The sequence below is a fragment of the Temnothorax longispinosus genome, chromosome 8 (assembly GCF_030848805.1).
Source record: "Temnothorax longispinosus isolate EJ_2023e chromosome 8, Tlon_JGU_v1, whole genome shotgun sequence".
Lineage (NCBI taxonomy): Eukaryota > Metazoa > Arthropoda > Insecta > Hymenoptera > Formicidae > Temnothorax > Temnothorax longispinosus.
In genome coordinates, this window is record NC_092365.1 from 6,463,125 (window position 1) to 6,481,807 (window position 18,683).

Below are 18,683 nucleotides of genomic sequence, written 5' to 3' on the forward strand. Positions count from 1 at the left end.
TCGTAGAAACATTCTATTTTCGGATAGCGGGAGAAACCTGAAAAACTAGCGATATTAACAAAATTTAGAAAAATCCGCGAACACTACCGATTTTTACGTGATTAACCGGGCACAAAATCTTTTATTATCGCCTACATATTTTGATGCTAAAGTCGCTTCAGGAATACGGACTCCGTCTTAGTTTATTGAAGTTGACACTTAGAAGGCTAATGAAAGAGGGAGAGAGAGAAACCCTCCAGTCCTCGAAGAGTACTTTCAAGCGGCCCATCCGTCCGTCCATTCAATTTCCTGCGAGTTATACCGGGCCCTGATGGCGACCAAGATCGTCGCGCACCGAGGACTGATATAGACAGGTCGATGTACCGTTCCGCGTCCCTCCCATCCGCTGTCATCCCTTTCCAGCGATTTCCAGCGGAAAGGGCGGAATTCTGTGTTGTACCGTCGTTGCGCGCGCGTACATCGGCATGACCACGGCCAAGGGCCGGCGAAATGGACGTAGGTCAGTTATGCGAAAGCTGTCTCGCGCGATAAAATCGCTCGGCGTCCGCCGCTGCTGTAAATATCATTTATTCCCGTCATTATCGCGAGAGAGAGAGAGAGAGAGAGAGAGAGAGAGAGAGAGAGAGAGAGAGAGAGAGAGCGTGTTATGCAATTAACATGGGGATGTATAATGCATGAGCGTCTGCATTAACGCCGATGGCCGTCTCGATTTTCGCACGCGGCGCATACGCGAGAACCCGATAAAGGCATAACGCGCGGCTGCTACGAAATCAGTTTCGCATGTACACGCATATGTGTATGTCCCTCTCGCACAACCGTGTATCTGAAAACGAAACGCGCTTAGGCGCTTAGGTATTGTTCCTTGCTCTAGGAGAACGTGCGATCGTATGTCTTTCTATACAGAGAATCACGTAGACAGCGAAAGCATGTTATCCAGAGGCCTATTAAAATCTAATTTCATTTTAATTGGTTGCCTGTCTTGGCGGATGCATCATTAACTTCACATTTGTTACTCGGGGAAGTTTTGGGGAAAGATCGGGGAAAGATGAGCACGTAGAACAATTTTCTATCTATGTGTATTTAAAAACACATGCTTTTGAAACTGTTATCTTATCCTGTTAGTATTTGAAGCATTTATAGGGATCGTTAGAATTCCATTAACAGTTAACGATGGTAGTTGTCTCCAAATGTTCCGAGATAAGAATTTTAACTCTACACACAGGTCAGCAGGCTGTTCGTTGCCTCGCATATAGTCGTACGCTTTTAATTTATGTACAGGTAACAACGAGTTCGGTGTATAAGTAAGTAGTTTGAAATTCGGCAAGGTGACTCAATCAGTATTAAAGTCGATTAACGACATTTATGTCTCCCCGCCGCTTGTCGTCGGAGACCGACTAACTGACATACGCACTACGCTACGCGTGTTGCGTAAAACGGTATAGCGCGCGCTATCACAGCGTGGAAAGGTCAGTGTCTCTTTCCCTCGACATTGTGATTCGCGGCGAGACGGACGTTGTCCGAAATATCCCGCCAGGCGGAAAGTCGGGAGAGGCAGATCGACGATTGGCCTTATCCGACAAACGCGAGAGAACGGCGCTGAAGAATTGTTGGTTTTTTTCCTCGTTTTCGGTCACTTTATAGCCGACCGGATAATTTATGGCCACTGATACGCGACGAAACGACCGCGAACGCGGGCTTTTTGCGCGAGACCGAAGCTGACCTGTTCGCGAATTCGAGAAGTGATGCGTGCTCGATGGTTTTTAGCGAACTTTTTTTTTTAGAAGATACAATAATTCGAAAGTTGCGGGATAAAACCTCATTGTTCGCATACGCGCTTAACTGCGTGTTTTTACAATCGTAGCGATAAACGCGTTATCTGTTTTTTTTATTTTTCAAGCAATATCTCGCTTTAAATGTCGGCCAGAATTTTGTGTTTATTCTATCCAGAATTATAGAACTAAAATAAATAGAAATACAAAAGTTAGTGCACTAATAATATAGATAGATTTAGATTTATTTAATTTCAGCTACAAAAAAGTCAAGAAATGGACTTGGTTTACAATATATCTTAGACTCATACCAACTTTTTTAACTTAACGCGTGCAACTGTTTATAATTCATTATTCCGTACTTTCTTAAATTTCTTTTAGAAAAACCATCCTTTAAACCCTAAACGACTAAACCCATTATTTGCACGTTAAACTCACAACCTAAACTCAAAAATATTGAACGTAGTTCGCTTCAGCAGTAGGCCAAGAAACGGACATTATTCACCTACACACACACACACACACACACACACACACACACACACACACACACACACACACACACACACATATTTTTATACAACAACGCGCAACAACTAATATTAATATTCCATATATTTCTAAATTTTTCTCAAATTTTCTTTAAACCCAGGAAGAACAAATATCTCACTTTATCTCTAAAATAACATTCCTTGCATCCTAAAACTTATAAAACTTGAATTCTAAATCAATGCATTCTCTCTGTAAACCTTATACTCCAGAACCTGTCATATACCTTAAACTCATATCTTCCATAACTTCTGTGTGCACTAATAAGATATATAATTAATTAATTCTCTCTGCGAAATGATACGCCAGCTTTACACACACGGCGAAGCGACAACTTTTTTGCAAAAATTAAATTGTTAAAAAGTTTGATGCCAAATTTCCCGAAACCGCTTTTCATCGCTCATGTGTCTCCTACACCTCGATTTGCCTGCAATTTACCAAAACGGGTCGCCGAGCCGCGATACTGGAACCCCCTAAACGACGACGGCGACCGGGCCAGGCCGATTGGCAATGTCTAGGCCTGTAATTAGGTTTGCGTTGGTGGTAACATCATTACTCGGTAAGCTTGCAATTTCCTCGTGGCCGCCGCCGCCGCTTGTCGTCTCCAACCGGTTCTCTTCGTGGCGCTTCGCGGTTGCCACGAAAGCTGTTTGCTTCTGGTCTCTGGACCGAGAGCGATCGACCGACCACCGGCGACTCGGGTCTCGCTTGGATCCATGGGGGGAAAAAAGAACAGGGGGGGGGGCGAAACATGGCGAGGTGTGCGACGAGGTGGTGGATGAGCCCCCTATCTTCATTCGGATAAATTGTACCACCACTTTGTAACGGGGCGTTGCACGACGACGTACACGGAATTTCTGCCGACATAATGATCGGGCGTAACACAACCGTAACGAGATACCTCACATTGTGCTGTGTTAAACGCAGTAGGTGGTGTCGCGTAGGGGATTTTTGCCTCATTATCGAATCGTGCAGCTTGTTACAAGCTGACTGTAATCAATCATAATGACTATACTTCTATATTGATATGTTATAAAAGATGCCTCGGTATCGCTAGTTATTAATTCTAATTCCGTGTCTAGAAATATTATCCCACATTTATCCACTTATATATTCATCAATTGAGAAACGTGCCATTAAAAAAATAATACGATAGAGACCTGGAATACATTATATTCTAATAACAGCAAAATACTATGCAATAATAATAAAATGAATTAAAATTCGGGCGAACTTTGTCGCGATATGCGAATTTTGCGAGCGCGTTTCTTCCCCGAAGGATTTTCCATTAAACTATTTTTCTTCGTTTGTCGCAGTGGAGTCGCGGTGTCTTGCGGAGAATGCAGCAGCAGCGGCACCAGCGATATCACAGAACCAGGGTCGCCGTGCAGCACCAGCAGCGACGAGGGGGTAGCCGCGGTACGCGGCACATCCGCCAGTCCGTTGCCGTCTCTACCCAAGCTGGCGCCGTCGTCGCAGCTCGGTACCAGGCCCCAATGGCCCTGGACCCCACCGTTGGCGGCGACCGCCTGCTCCACCACCGCATTCAAGAGGCTGAGGGGCGAACCTGAGGCTGGCGCTCTCCCGCGCTCCGGCGCCGCCGATCCCACCTCCAGGGGGGCCGTCAAGGGGAACGGAAAGACCACGGGCGGCCAACACCACCACGAGTCCCAGGGCAAGATCACGGAGTACTTTAAGACGCAGATTAAGCCGCAGCAGCCGAAGGTTGGTGTCTCACTCGAGATCGAAGCGAATAAATGTGTCAAGAAAGAACTGTATCCATGTATTTTGTGCGAAAAGACAAAGATGTCGGAGGCACAAATCTCTTGGCGGATTCTGGAGAGATCTTTTCGTAAAAAATGAGTTCTCGATTGCCCATGTGCCCAACCCACTGTCTCTTTATATTTTGAAAGAAATGTGAGCTTTGTAGTAAGGTTTACTTTTGAATGAGTCGCAGTCGGTATCTATGTTAGGTAGCCACTCGAACACGAAGGCATTGACAGATTTCGAATTCTAAGAGAGAGTTGTATAAGACTCTGGAGATTTTTCAGTGTCTTTCAGGTTTCAAAAGCACAAATGGATGGAAGATCAATCTTCATTTTATCCGAACTTCGGGAAAAATTTTATTTAAGGGTTGTAGAAATATATAAAGTTGATTGTTGCAAGATCAGTCTGTAACACTCATCGTTTGTTTAACGGTATTTAATTTACGGTACGTAGAAGTCAGATAAACCAAAGGAATAGTGGCGGAAGAAAGTGCTTCTCTCCGATGAAAACCAACGCAATGTAACAGAAGTGTTGAAGGTATCGACCGGCTTTACTTCGCGTGAACACTTCAGATACAGACTCATCTTATCAGCGAGCACGCGTTTATCGGATATTGAATTAGCCTTTTTTAACAAACTCGCGTGTAGGTCTTTTCAATAGGTTGATATTAATTCACGGAAATTGCTCTCGTCCTATCGATCGGCAATTTGACGCGGCACGGTCTCGATAATTCGTGTTTCACACCGCATCGCGCGTTTAACGTTAAATGTGTCTCGCTCATTTTATTATGATCAAATCTCGGCTAACATCGCGATTACAAGAATCAGGAAGAGAAGTAAGACAAGTTATTCGAAATATTTGTCGAATTTTTTGTCCGGTATACGACTATTTCAATGTTGCTATTATCTGCATTATACTGCAGTAATCTCTTTTTAGACCGGTTCTACAATCAGTCGTATGCCGGAATTGGATGTCGGAACGCAGCCGATGGTCCAATAAGAGAATTTTTTGAAAACAATTTTTCTTCATTGCACCATCGGCTACGTTCCGACATACGACTGATTGTAGACCGGCCCTTAGCAAACATATATTTCTTTCAATGTTACTGAGATATTTCCTGGAAAATATTGAGGACGTCATACATCATATTTGAACAGTATCTATATTTGCTATCTCCCTACTTATTTAATGTGGACGTTAACGAAAAAGTTACTTTATTTTTATCTCTTTTGGGAAATGCCAAGTTAATGTTTGATTATTTTCGATATGATATTCTCGCACAGTATGCCTAAATAAATAGTACAATAGTACTGAAATTTTACTGTTACGTTTCTATTGACAGATAAAGAAAACGAACGAAATGGTGCTGGTAGCGAAGAGCTCGTCGGAATTTCGAAGGCCACCCGTGGTGCAGAGGAACAAGGGCGGCCTTGCTAAATACTTGGGCACCGTGTCGCCCAATGCGAACCAGAATACCATGACCAACGAGCCCTGGGAAGTGAGGACGTTGACGTCGACAAACACGAAAAAGGTACCGGTGGTCATCGTGCCGAGGGCCAACGGTAAGATAGACAAGAAGCTGCCGAAGTCGCTGCCAATTCTGCCAATCTCGAACGACGTGCTGAAAAATCTGCCCAAGATCTCACCTCTTAGGTAAAGATATTGGATTCCGTGTCCGCAGCACGCCCTAACGCAAAAATGCTGATTGATTAGTTAGTCAATTTAAAGATGTATGGTAGCACTTCTCTAGTCAAATGACCATCCGCGGCCCTGTTCTGTAACTCTAACGACAGTATCGTTATATTGTCGTTAGAGTTACAGACATTATCGGGCTCTAACGACATTATCGTTATATTGTCGTGTAGCATTTTTACCATATAGTATACCTGCGCAACACAGCGATAACGACACTGTCGTTAAGAGTTGCAGAATCAGGGCACTGCATTCGATAAATTTTAAGACAGTAAAATAATTGTTATTAAATTACAGAATGGTTTCTCAGCGTAAGTATCATTTTTATTTTCAGTTTGTTATTCATTTCTGAATGAATTACTAGCTAATTTTGAAAAAATTAATTTATAAAATAAAGTACAGAAGCTCTCTCTTGATTTTATTACCAATCTATAAAACACAAAATTCGTATTTTGGATTATTTTTTTTATCGCCAGAATTAGGAACTGGGGCTGTTACTCTTCGACAGCTTCGAAGTTAACTTTGAACTTTCGAAGTTTAGGGCACGTTCCACTTAACGCCCGCAACGTTCTTATAGAATCATTTCATCCTTGTTTTTTTGTCAAATGTTAAATAAAGACAAATAATGCTCACGTTGCGGGCCTTAAGTGGAATGCATCTTTAAGGTAAATGTACCAATGCCTGGATACATACCTATGTCTGGACATTTTTATCATTTTAATCCTTAAATAAGTTATAACGCGAATTAAAATCAAAGAATCAAAGACAAAAATATTTTGCGTGTATTATAATTTTATCTTTAATTTTAATTCGCGTTATATTTATTTAAAAACTAAAATGATAAAGGTGTCCAGACATAGATTATAAGTGTCCCGGCATTGGTACATTTACTTTAAGGTGTTTTCGAAGCTTCGAAAAATCTATTTGCGACATAAGCGACATAATTGCAACATTAGAAATTTCATTCAGATTTTGTCATATAATTTTATAAATGTGTGCTTATTGTAGTACTATTACTATTACACTAAATTAATAATTGTGTAATTTTGATTCTTCGAAGCTTCGAAACTTCGATTTTCGAAGATTTTAATGTCGAAGTTCGAATATCGAAGCCTTCGAAGCAAATCACCAGCCCTGTTAGGAACATTCAATGTGTTTAATACATTATTTTATACGCATATTGATAAATATCGGCACTTTAACTCTGAAAAAAGAGTTATCCCAGAGAGCACGCATGTCCAAAATCGGGAACACATAAGACGTTTAAAAGACATCTTTTAGACATCTTTTAGACGTCTTACGAAATGATGGCTAAAAGACGTCTTAAAGACGTCTTGTGTCCCGATTTTGGACATAATGTGCTGTTTAGGATATTGTTGCAAAACCTACATTATATTATGAAATTTGGCAACATCGCTCTAAACAGTCAAATTGGTCATCCTGGCTTATAATCGCCACTGCATTCATATTTGAGTTAAGACTTCTGGGTACTCGCCACGGCTATGTTAGATCGTGACGTCAGAGACGAGAAATGACACGCTAAGAATTCTTGCGTGCCATTTTTAAATAAAAATATATTTGGATGGAAAAACACTTCTGATTGCTTTAACACACTTATAAAATATTCCGAAAACTATCCTTTTTCCTTGACATGCGCCTGCGCATAAGCCTGTATGAGAGGCTTCGTATTACATTCATTTTATGATTTTTACTGTTTGACTATCAAAAGAAAAAGATAGTTTTCGGAATATTTTATAAGTGTGTGAAAGCGATCAGAAATGTTTTTTTATCCAAATATTTTTTTATTTAAAAGTGGCACGCAAGAATTCTCAGCGTGTCATTTCTCATCTCTGATGTCACGATCTAACATGGCCACGATGAGTACCCAGGAGCCTTAACAAAGCATAGAAAAACGCAAGTAAAAGTAAGAAAACTGAAAAGTATTAAAAAAAAGTATGGAAAATTATAATGAATCTTCTCCGTAGAGAAGTTAGAAGGAAGACTTACTACTAAAAAACAATGATTTTTCATTCTTATTGGTACAAGAAATATTTCTTGTACCAATAAAAGGTGATATATAAATGATTGGTGTATGCATTGTCCATGGATTTTAATAAAAATTGAGTATAAAAATTTCCAAAATATTCATTTTTTTCTAATATAAAAATTTTCTTTATTAATAATAATTTGGAAAAAATCAGAATAAGAAATATATATAATTCAAAATTAATTTAAATTTTTATCGTTACCTTATACTGTCATCTCAAATTTTTTAAAGGGCCTTTATCTATCAATAAGATTATTTGATATTTTTTCTTTTTTTTTTCTTTCAATTTTAGAAGTTTATAGAAAAAATAGTTTTACACAACAAACTAATTTTGGAGGCTGTACACTTATATTATACGCGTTTTATTCGTTGCCAAGTTTCAGAACATCAATAGGAATGAGATTTTCTCAAGTTCCAATATTAAAGATCAATTTTTTCCTAAATTATGTGGTGAATTAATTATATTTTACGGTTTATGACGTCGTTGACAATTCCAATACATTAATATATTCAATACATTAATATATTTTCTCTTGTTAGTATGAGATATTGTAATAGATGAACGGTCAATGTGTGCACTGTTCGCTATAAGACTACGTCTTATGTACAAAGTTATATTTCATAATAATTTTCTTGAAAACGCTACGGTAAATTGACTTCGAGTTTCACATGTAGAAACAAACTACATTAATGAATATCTCAGCAAAATGTTATGACAATGGTGTTATCCTTGAACTTCTGACATACATCTTTAACTATCTAGTCGTTTGCTATTAGACGCATATTGAGAAAAAGTTTCCCAGGCAACATGCGTGTCTAAAAGATGTCTCAAAGACGTGTTTCGGACCTCCTTAAAAGATATCTTAAAAACGTCTTCAAAGCGTCTCCAAGACTTTCCGTGAAGCTCGGATTTATAAATTAATTCACCAAACATGTAATTTTTTTAGTCGAAAGGAATGGAACACTCTGGTAAGTAAAGGCTGTTTTCTGGTTAATAACTTTTCCTTTTTTTTTTTAAACAGGTTAACTTCGGACGCGAGTATTAATTCGACTAAGGGCAACTCCCCGCCGGCTACTGCCGCCTCGCCACTACTGGACGAACCGTTGGACTTCAAGGCAATCTTGGCGGCGAAGCCGCATGTGAATGAGAACAACAACCTGACGAACAGCTGTGGAGGTATCCTGGGTGCGTTAAGGTCGCAGAGCGGCCACGACTCTCCCATTTCGAGGCTATTCTCGCCGTCGAAGGAGGACAGTAAGGACGAGGATGGCCAATCGGCGCCAGTCGACGAAGACGATGTAGATGAGGAGGACTCCCGAGGCAGCGAATCGAAACCGTCGCCTATCCTCTCAGCACCTACTACCATTCGGTTTCCGGCACGAGCGCCCGAGAAGGACAGACCGCAGGCTACTGACAGCGGGATTTGTCGTTGGGATAAGTGCGAAGCCAGCTTCGAGTCAGTGGGTGGTCTTTTAGAGCATCTACAGGTACGTGAGAGAACATTTTTTACCGTAAATCTTTAGCCTTCGCAGAAAATGCTCGAAAATCAATCAATAGAGTCTTGTATTTCTTACTCGAATAATCAACTTACTATTAATAATGTAAAATCTAACTTATGCAATTTGTATTCTTTATAGGCTGCACACATCAACACGCAAACTGGCGGCGACAATTTCGTCTGTCATTGGCAGGGATGCAAGGTGCAAGGTAGGACGTCATGTTCCCGGCGATGGCTAGAGAGACACGTTCTGTCTCACGGCGGTAACAAACCCTTTCGATGCATCGTCGACGGTTGCGGTTGCAGATTCAGCTCCCAGGTAACGTTGGTGTTTTCCTCGCATATAATTGATTTTTGTCCGGGAAAATATTTAAAAACTAATCCATATTCATTTACAGACCGCCCTCTCAGGTAATGAGGGTTTTCCTCATATCATTGATTTTTGTCCAGGAAAATATTCAAAAACTAATCCACATTTATTTACAGACCGCCCTCGAGAGGCACGTGAATGGTCACTTCAATCAGTCGGAAACGAGCAGCAGTAACGGGAGACGTAGTTGCGAGAATGGCGGCAAGCTCGTTAGAAGAAATGGCAAGAAGCTTAGATATAGGCGGCAACCTTGGTCAGGTGAGTGTCTTTTCATTACGACTCCACATTGATTACAGATTTCTTCCATCACGGTATCTTTTTTGCAGCGAGACTTTTTGATTACTTTGACTCGGGAATAATGGAGGGTCTCCAGCACAGGCTACTGGAACTAGCGACATCGAGGACGCAAGGGCGACTAGCTGAGACGCCAGGAAACTCGATGGTACTAACTAGTCAAGTAAGAAATTTATTGTTGCATCATACGGCTAACATTGTAAAATGCATTTACTTCAATAAATTTCCTTTTCCAGGTTTTAGCGAGAAGAGTCGAATTGGACGGGAAGACGAAGGTATTACTACGGTGGTATCCTCAAGATATGTAAGTTTTCGTGTAAAAATAAACTTTAACTACATAGTTACGCACGCGATATCCGAGAGACTCATGATTCATTCTTTTGTCGTTGCGTTTCTTACAGAGAACCGGACGAATGGGTATTAGAATCCGAAGTACAAAGTACGAAACACGTAGGTATTCGCAAAGCGGCTGCTAGTAACCCGGAACAAGTGAGTTTAGCTCTCTATCCCGCGATAAGCGGTCGCGCACCGCCGACGGCGCGAGCGAAGCAGCGCCGGAAGCCGGTAAAGGACTCGTGATAATGTCGGCCAATTGGCATACCAGAACTGATCTAACGAGCGCCGACACCTGAACCAGAGAAGAAGAACAGAGTGCTGCCGTTGACACGAGAGCACGACACAGTCTATAACGCTTCCTGGTTGGTGAAGACGAGGGCCGCGACGGTGCGACCTGAAATACCCGAACGTATCGAAAGAGACGGAGGCCGCTTTAGAAGATAATTTATCTGAAGATGAACGACCAATCCTTGTAGATCGATTAGGAAATAAGAATCGCAATGTCGAAGGAAATCGAGAGATAAATTCAGGATGACTCGCAGAGTAGCAGACAGTAGCGATAAGATCAAGGGACACGTCTGAAGGATGAACAAAGGGGAACGCGATTATCCGTCCTCCGTTTTCGGGGACGAGAATATTGCTCAGCAATGAACATCTTCGTCATTATTTATCGATGGATACATCTACTAATCGCGCTAATTCTACGCGGATCTCTGCCACGAGTACCTCGCATATTTCGACGCTCGTCGGCTTCGGAAGCGCTAAGTCTGGGCCTCGAAAGTGCCTCACTGTGGATACGTTTTGTACCGATCTACTGCCGATCAAGATCCCAGAGATAGACGCGCGGGGGAAGCGGCAGGAACGGTAGACAAAGACAAAAAGCGAAAAAAAAAGAAAGCAGTAAAGAGCTTTTGCGTATTTGGTTTTGCCAAAGGAAACAGAGGGAGTGCACAGACAAAATATTTAAGCGGTAGTTAACAATTTATAAGGAGATAATCACTCTGGTGGCCTTAAGACTCAATTAATATCTAACATCGGCCCCTTGGCACTTCCGGGAACTGATGGTCTTTGCGATCTCCGACGATGCTTCGAGAGAAAGGTAAAAGAAGAGAGAAGATACGTCTACCTCGATTTACAACTCGGTAGAAACTCGCGTCGGTCGTCGTCATGACATGAAATGGGACACGAAGAGGAAGAGACACGGGAAGAAAGAAGAGGATCGTGGACAGCGCGAAGCGGGCGCAGAAGACTGTATCGGGATTGTATGAGAGACTTAGAGAAAATCGGGGAAGGGCGGGTTTAGGCTGTTAGGTGAGGATGCAAGACAATACGGATGAAAGCGTGCATGTGTGTGTGTAAGAGAGACCGAGTGATAATGCTCCGAATTCGCCGTTATTTCCCTGAATGGGGTTGACAGTCTCCCAGGCTTGAAAAGCTCGGCACGAAATTGAAAGATTGCGGAATAATCGGACGACACGTACGCCAGCCGAGGTTTCTAACGAGGATTGTTTCTCTTCGTTCTTCGTAGAGATGGAACGGAGAGGCGATGTACAAAAAAAAACAAAATTAAGGAAATGATAGTGTTCTTAGGGCCCGAGGCATGCCCGAGCCAGCTTTTTGTAGAGAGAGGCGCACGGCATCGAGCTTGCCTCGTTTCCGTGCCTGAAACGTGTTCTCGTGTACTTCATCATCGCGTTACTTTTATCTTTCTGCTGAGTCTCGCGCAGCGTGTTAACGTACGCTCATCGCACCAGAGAGCACAAAATTTAATCGAGTGCTAAGATGAAGAAAACTGGGAGTAGTTAACATGCTGCGCGACCGCAACCGATGAGCTGTTACCCTCAAAAGGGGTAAATTACGTAGGCTGTGTTACATTTCCCACGACTTGTTAAGCGAAGAATGCTATAAAGGGAGTGAACAAAGAGCAAGACGTGCACGCGTCGCCGCTCCCGCGCGTACATAGTTTATCGCGGTTGCAAAAAAAGATAAATTTTGCGACCATGAATGCTTGTGGACGATCGCGGAGCAGCAACGCCGCGTGCATGTACATGCGTAGCGAATAGAACTTCATGTAAATTAAGACTCGCGAAGGAGAAGAATATACGTCGTGTCGTGTGTGTTGAATGATTGAAAGTGCGTTGAATGAGAAATTGATGAGACGACTGAGAGAGAAAATAGGAATGGATGAGTAGATAAAATGTGAATGAAGGATGGAGAGAGAGAGAGTTGGAGAGAGAAATGGAGACCGTATGTGACACACAGACAGACAAAGACGGTACGTCATTTACACACCAGCTAAGAAACACTGCCAATATAACTGTAATTAAGAGCTCTACGACATAATTAATCAATTAATTATTCTTACTATTATTATAAAGTATGATTGTAAGTGTATAACCGAATAGATCTCTAGCTGACGCGCGAGGATGCATGTAACAAGAAGCGCGGCCATTCCGATAACGCGTCGTCGTCACGTCCGTCTCATGGGACATGATATTTTAATGAATGACAATTTACTTTTTCTCAAAACTGCCCGCGTGTGAAGGGGGGTGTTCCGTGCGCGTGGCGTGCGCGGCGCGTCGCGAACCGCGAGGCCGCGAAGTTGTAAATGTAAATACTTAGTTGAAATTATCGTAACGAAACGGCATATTACACGAAAACCCTGTACTCGCGCAGCCGCGGGCTTGTTACTCGTCGCCGTTGAGGCAAGCCACTCGCGAGTACGCGAAAGCTATCTAAAAAGAAGGTATATCTCTCTGTATCCGTTGATTTTCGAGCACAGCGTCCCCGCGAGGGCGGCACGCATACGGCGGTGGATTTCCTTCCTTCCTTCCTTTTGAAGGGACCGAAAGATCAACACCGGATAATATAAACGCGTCACTGCCAGAATCACGCACTGCCAGCCCCGTCGTTCTAACGGCGCGCCTCTAACGTAGTATCTCTCTCTATTGCACGAGCATATATTCGTTCATAACGTGCTTGTAAGAAACTCGTCGTCGGCTCTTTTCTCTTTATACGTACATTCATACACACACATATATACACACACGGCCTAGCCGCAGCCACTGTTCCCGGATTTGTACATCCTTCGAGTCTATATCGCCGTTCCTAAAGAAAGTCATTTACATAACGCTTTGCAAGTTAATTTGAAAATTATGCCGTAAGCTGAATTTAATTTTTACGTTTGGACGATATCCGTGAACTTAGGACAATTAATTATTCGCGCCCTGAACCTGTGTTCTAAATCTAAATGGAGTGATGATTTATTTTTAGCTTTAGAAAAGTAATTATTTAATTTTTATAGTTTTCTTTAAAACCGGCGATATTCTCTCCGAGCGCTCATGTATCGCGCACTGCCAAATTTCGTCGTGCACGTGATCTAAGGCACTGCCAGTGAGACATATACAGAACAGGACGAGGGTGAAAAGAGATATCACGCGTTCTGCCGGGGAGTCCTGTTTACTCGCGTTTCGAATCGATTCAAAGTTTTATCGGGACGACTCCTCAATGCCATACGATGTTTCGTGAGGAATCGTTCATGTGTTCTTCGTGATCCCGCTTTCGGGCCGAAACACGATAAGATATAAAAGTTTAAGGAGCGAAGAAGAGTTGTTATAAGAGTAATATCAATATATCAAGATGTACAAATAACACAAAAATCGAGATACGTTGCTTAAAAGATGCTCGAAAAATAAGGGTGTCTTTGTAACGTATTTTAAACGTTTGCGTTAGTTTCGAGTGAAGTGAAAATTGTATATTTAATCCTTGCTTCTCTTCGACATCCGCATTTCATATCTCATTGTGTTTCGATCATTCATACGTTCATCGTCTAATTTTTGTTCTTTTGTGGCGCGATTATTTCTCCTTCCGACCGTTGTTTCTATCATTTCACCTTGCCAATTTTCTGTCACACGATCTCTGCTCATTGTAAAACGGATTGTCGTCAGTCAAGATTGTATCGATTAGGTAAGGGACCAATCTTTTACGTACGTGAAAACTTATCTGCCATTTCTGGCAACAAATAATCGTTTCACGGAACATGTCTTTCTTTGCAACCGACCAATTAGATCGATCGTACTTCACGACTCTTTAGTTGATATTTAGATATAATTTATTTAGAGAGAGAGAAAAAAGAGCTGAGCAGAGGTTCCGTTAGTTATTAAGTTCTTATTCTTTAAAAAAAAAATCATTTTTGTAGTATTAGCGTAAAGGTGAGACGATAGAAAGAACTCTCGGTTTACCTGATCGCGCTTGATCTCGTGGAATGGAAGAACCGCGACAAATGGTAAAAAGAGTGAGACACGGAGAGGAATGCACTCTTCGAAGGTCCTTCCAGTTATATTATCTACTTCTCGCGAATGTAAAATTAAATTCGAGCGGATCGGCAATACGAGAATAACATAAAAGTACAATAAAGGAATTTTAGTTTCGTGGTAATTTTTCCGGACGAGCTCGGTTTGATACCCTAGCGATCCTGTTTACGATAAGTTTATTCGAGATTGCGAATATGTTTAGGACGCTCGTGTATAATTATGCTTTGTATAATTATGTAATTGGCGAGTCTAATTCCGATTAAGTATTTTCTCATACGTTACGTTCTCTCGTTTTTTCCCCTTCTACTAATCGCGGATAAGAGTCGCACCTGCGTTTATTGTCGCTCGCCAAGAAAACGAACCGATTACATTTAGCTAAAACAATTTCTTTACGCTGTCGCGTGACGGCCGAATTTCTTAGCGCATCCGAATCGACGGCGGTGAATAAATTTTTCTCTGTAAACTGTGAAGAATATTGAAAAATACACGTGGCCTAGCCACACACATACACACACGCGTAACTGTAGCATTTCGTGTATTTACCATCGTTCGTATCGGCCTGCTGACAATTCTAAATTATCGTTGTAGAATCAATGTCGAATTTTTTATAATAATGATAATAAAGAGACGGAAGGCTGAAAGAGAACTGGGGGGGGAGGGCACGCGTAAAACGATTTGTATACGTTTTTCTAGTGCACGAAGTCTGACCTGAACGGAAATCATCTTATTTCTATGATTTCTGGTGTTCTTTTTTTTACACGTTTCGTGCGGGTTTTTTTTAAATAGAATTATATAAATTATAAATCAATTCACGCGATGCTGCGCAATGCACTAAATAATACGGGCGTACGTTTAAGAGAACATAAAGTGTTCTCTAAGTTAATTAGGTCTGTATTAGCATTGGAAAAAAGAGCGGAAAATATAGTAAAGCGAAATATGCGAACACTTATTCTTTTTTTTTCCTATCGGGTTTTTGGAAAGAACTTTGCGGAACACACAGACATACACATACACAACATAAATATATACGTCGTAGATTTACTTCTTTTGAACGGTGTGTGGGAGAACGTGAGAAAGAGAGAGAGAGAGAGAGAGAGAGAAAGAGAGAGTGAGAGATTAGCTGTAATTAATATAGGACAAAAAATGATGGGCACGCGAAAGGAAAAGAATGAAAGGGATGAATGAAAGAGGAGGAATGCGAGAGTATGGAGGGGTACAGGAATTCTGTGGGCGTCGTATTTTTGCAAAAATTAGAAGAAGAAAGCGCAAATGAAAGCAATACGAAAGAAATTTTACCTGTGAGATTCTCTGTATATTTACTTAATCACGACTTAATTACAAACCTCACTGAATTAATTATCTAGTAGTATGCAAAGTATCTCTCCCCAGCCATAAATAATTAGTTAAATCGATATCGAAGTGTCGATAAATGGCCGATGTCGATATTTTGTCACCTTCGATTTTATCATAATTGCCTTTCTGTTAATTGAGTAATTTATTTTTAGGAGATTTCTAGAAGATCTCTCTCTATATATATATATATTATATTATGCTGTCTGATGAATATTGTGCTTTGCACTGATTCGATGCAGAGTTGACCGAAACAGCAATAGAAATCTTGCAGAGGTATTCGCAATTGCTCAATTAACATAAAAATAATTGTGAATATTGTGATGAGGTTGAAGATGACAAGATATCAGCCAATATTTGACCGAAAGAACAATAGAAATCTTGCAGAAATATTCGCGATTGCTTAATTGACATAAAACCAATTATGATGAGATCGAAGATGACAAAATATTAACCAATATTTAACATCGACTATTTATCGACGTACCTTCGTCGAGTTGATGTCGATTCTAATCATTTTTGGCTGGGTCGTTTTTCAGAGAACAATTTTTTTACCGTTTTTTCTCAAAAAATCCACGCAAAAGGCTTGGGGAGCATTCAGAATGTTAACTGCATAAATTTTAAGCTGAAAAAAATTGGCGAAGATGAGAAATCAAGGAAAGACGGAAATCTATTGCGTTAATTCATCGGACGTTTTGATCAATACTTACCCGGGTATGAAATGAAAGCAACCGATACTTTCGCGTGGAATTTCCTGGAGCGTTCTGGAAGAAGACCGATAGAGCGGATTTCTACGAGCACACGTATACAAAACTCGAGGATCTCACACGGCGTTGACGGAAAGAAGGAAACTAGCTAGAGTTGCACGTTGACAAACGTGCGAATAAGGGCTCGGCGCGGCGGGGCACGCCAGTTTTCCTCGGACTCGGTCGTCACTGTACGTGGATGTAAGCAAGCGTGTCGATAGAAGTTACAAGGCTTTGTAAATGTATAAAGGAAAAAGGCAGCAGTACACCGAAGGTCGGGAGAAGACGGTCGTGGCGGGATATTATTTTAAGCGGGCGGCGGCGGCGGCGGGACGCAGATCGAGACACATATATGATTTTCGACCGGGTTTCTTTGCCGCGGCTCGGGGACTTGTAAATAATTGAATGTATTGTCGCGATATGCAAAGCCCCCCCTCCTCCCACCGAGATATGTGCATATAAGTATAGCTAATTACAGATATAGTGTTTGCATTTATTATAAATTCTATGTAAAAGCGTGACGAGAAGAGAGTTCGAGCGATCGCGACGAGGGCCGCCTAAGTTCTAATTAGCGAAACACCATTAATTCGAGTAATTCGTGTAATCAGTATTAGAGGTACGTCTTTCTTCCTCAGTTCCAAAGAGTCCTGTAAAAAATTACCACGTCAATCTTATTCGATCGATTTTTTTTAAAATTATTTTTTAAATAAATAGTGTATATATTAAAATATATTATTACGATGGACATCTTTATTGTGCTTGCTGAAACCCTTTAACGACTTTAATGATCTGCTCGCGGCCCCGCGAGATTGCTTCGATTAGAGAAGTGCTTGTACTTGTATAAAAGTAGAAAAGTATATTGCATAGTTTAAACTAATATGGTTTATAGCGTGTAGAAAAAGAAACTCGAAGTATATATACGCGCGCGGAACGATGAAAACTGGTGAGCCCCACCTAAATTAAAATTCAGCTTCGTTATCTCGCGAGCCCTGTAGATGTTTAAAAAGGGAAAAGGAAAGACGATATTTTTCGCGCTATGGACGGAGCGGCGAGGATCGAGCGGCGCGACCAATCACCTGAAATATATTCGGACCGAATTTTTTTTCGGGGCCCGAACGATCTCACGATTTCTCGCCGTTTCACCGAGGTTGATGTAAAGCCGATGTAGCGTTTCTCATATCTCGACAAGACTCGACAAGACTCGAATTGCGTAGCGAAAGAGGAAGCGAACGAGCACGGTTGTTTCGCACTGCCAAATAATAATAAAAGGAAAAGACAAGTTGCGTTCATTGTGTGGATCGACCGATCGTTGAAAGCACCGCCGGTGTTCATTAAAATCCACATAGTGGTTCTACGAGGGGGGGAGGGGGGTAAAAAAAAGAGGGAAAATTCGGAATAATAGGAGAGAGGAGCGAGAGAAGCGCGCGCGGGAGCTTTTCCCGAAGTCCGAGCGAATGAGAGACGAATAAGAGAGAAATATCCGAGCAGTGCTTTGTCTTTTTTGGATACTTTCATGTACAAACACGAATGACGGTTTATAGCTCAAGAACAGAACATTAAAGAGATAGATATTGTAAGAGAATAATAATAATTTCACGGTTGCGATATCGTATGTTCTTGTTGTCTCTTCACTTCAATACCATTCTCGAAATACCATATCCCGAAAATGATGGCGCGATTTCCTAATCTTCATCCACGTCAAATAACACCATCTTATTCCCTGAAAATATTTTGCTGAAATCGATGAAATAAAATTATTGAAAAATTACTGAATATATATTTCAAAATGAATGTAATGTAATTACTGTGAAAAATAAGGAGAGTTAAATTATACCGTTGAAAAGTAGTAGATTTTTTTAAATATTAGATATAACGAAATTAGGTAACTGAAAACTGAATTTTTACTGAAATATGGATGGAACAATGAAATGGAGTCAATTGAGAGAGCATT

At 41.2% G+C, this 18,683-nt stretch overlaps 1 protein-coding gene across 1 annotated transcript in view; it reads left to right on the top strand.

The window, feature by feature from the left end:
- The window catches only part of Jing (AE binding protein 2 jing), a 98,439-nt gene extending 80,095 nt beyond the window's left edge, over positions 1–18,344 (top strand). Inside the window, exons 2-9 of the mRNA XM_071786203.1 lie at positions 3,635–4,043; positions 5,428–5,738; positions 8,847–9,312; positions 9,463–9,642; positions 9,810–9,951; positions 10,020–10,150; positions 10,224–10,291; positions 10,389–18,344. Coding sequence (XP_071642304.1) covers positions 3,635–4,043; positions 5,428–5,738; positions 8,847–9,312; positions 9,463–9,642; positions 9,810–9,951; positions 10,020–10,150; positions 10,224–10,291; positions 10,389–10,566 — 1,885 coding nt within the window. The 3' untranslated portion in view covers positions 10,567–18,344. The remainder of the gene's footprint in view (positions 1–3,634; positions 4,044–5,427; positions 5,739–8,846; positions 9,313–9,462; positions 9,643–9,809; positions 9,952–10,019; positions 10,151–10,223; positions 10,292–10,388) is intronic.
- Positions 18,345–18,683: the final 339 nt, after the last annotated feature.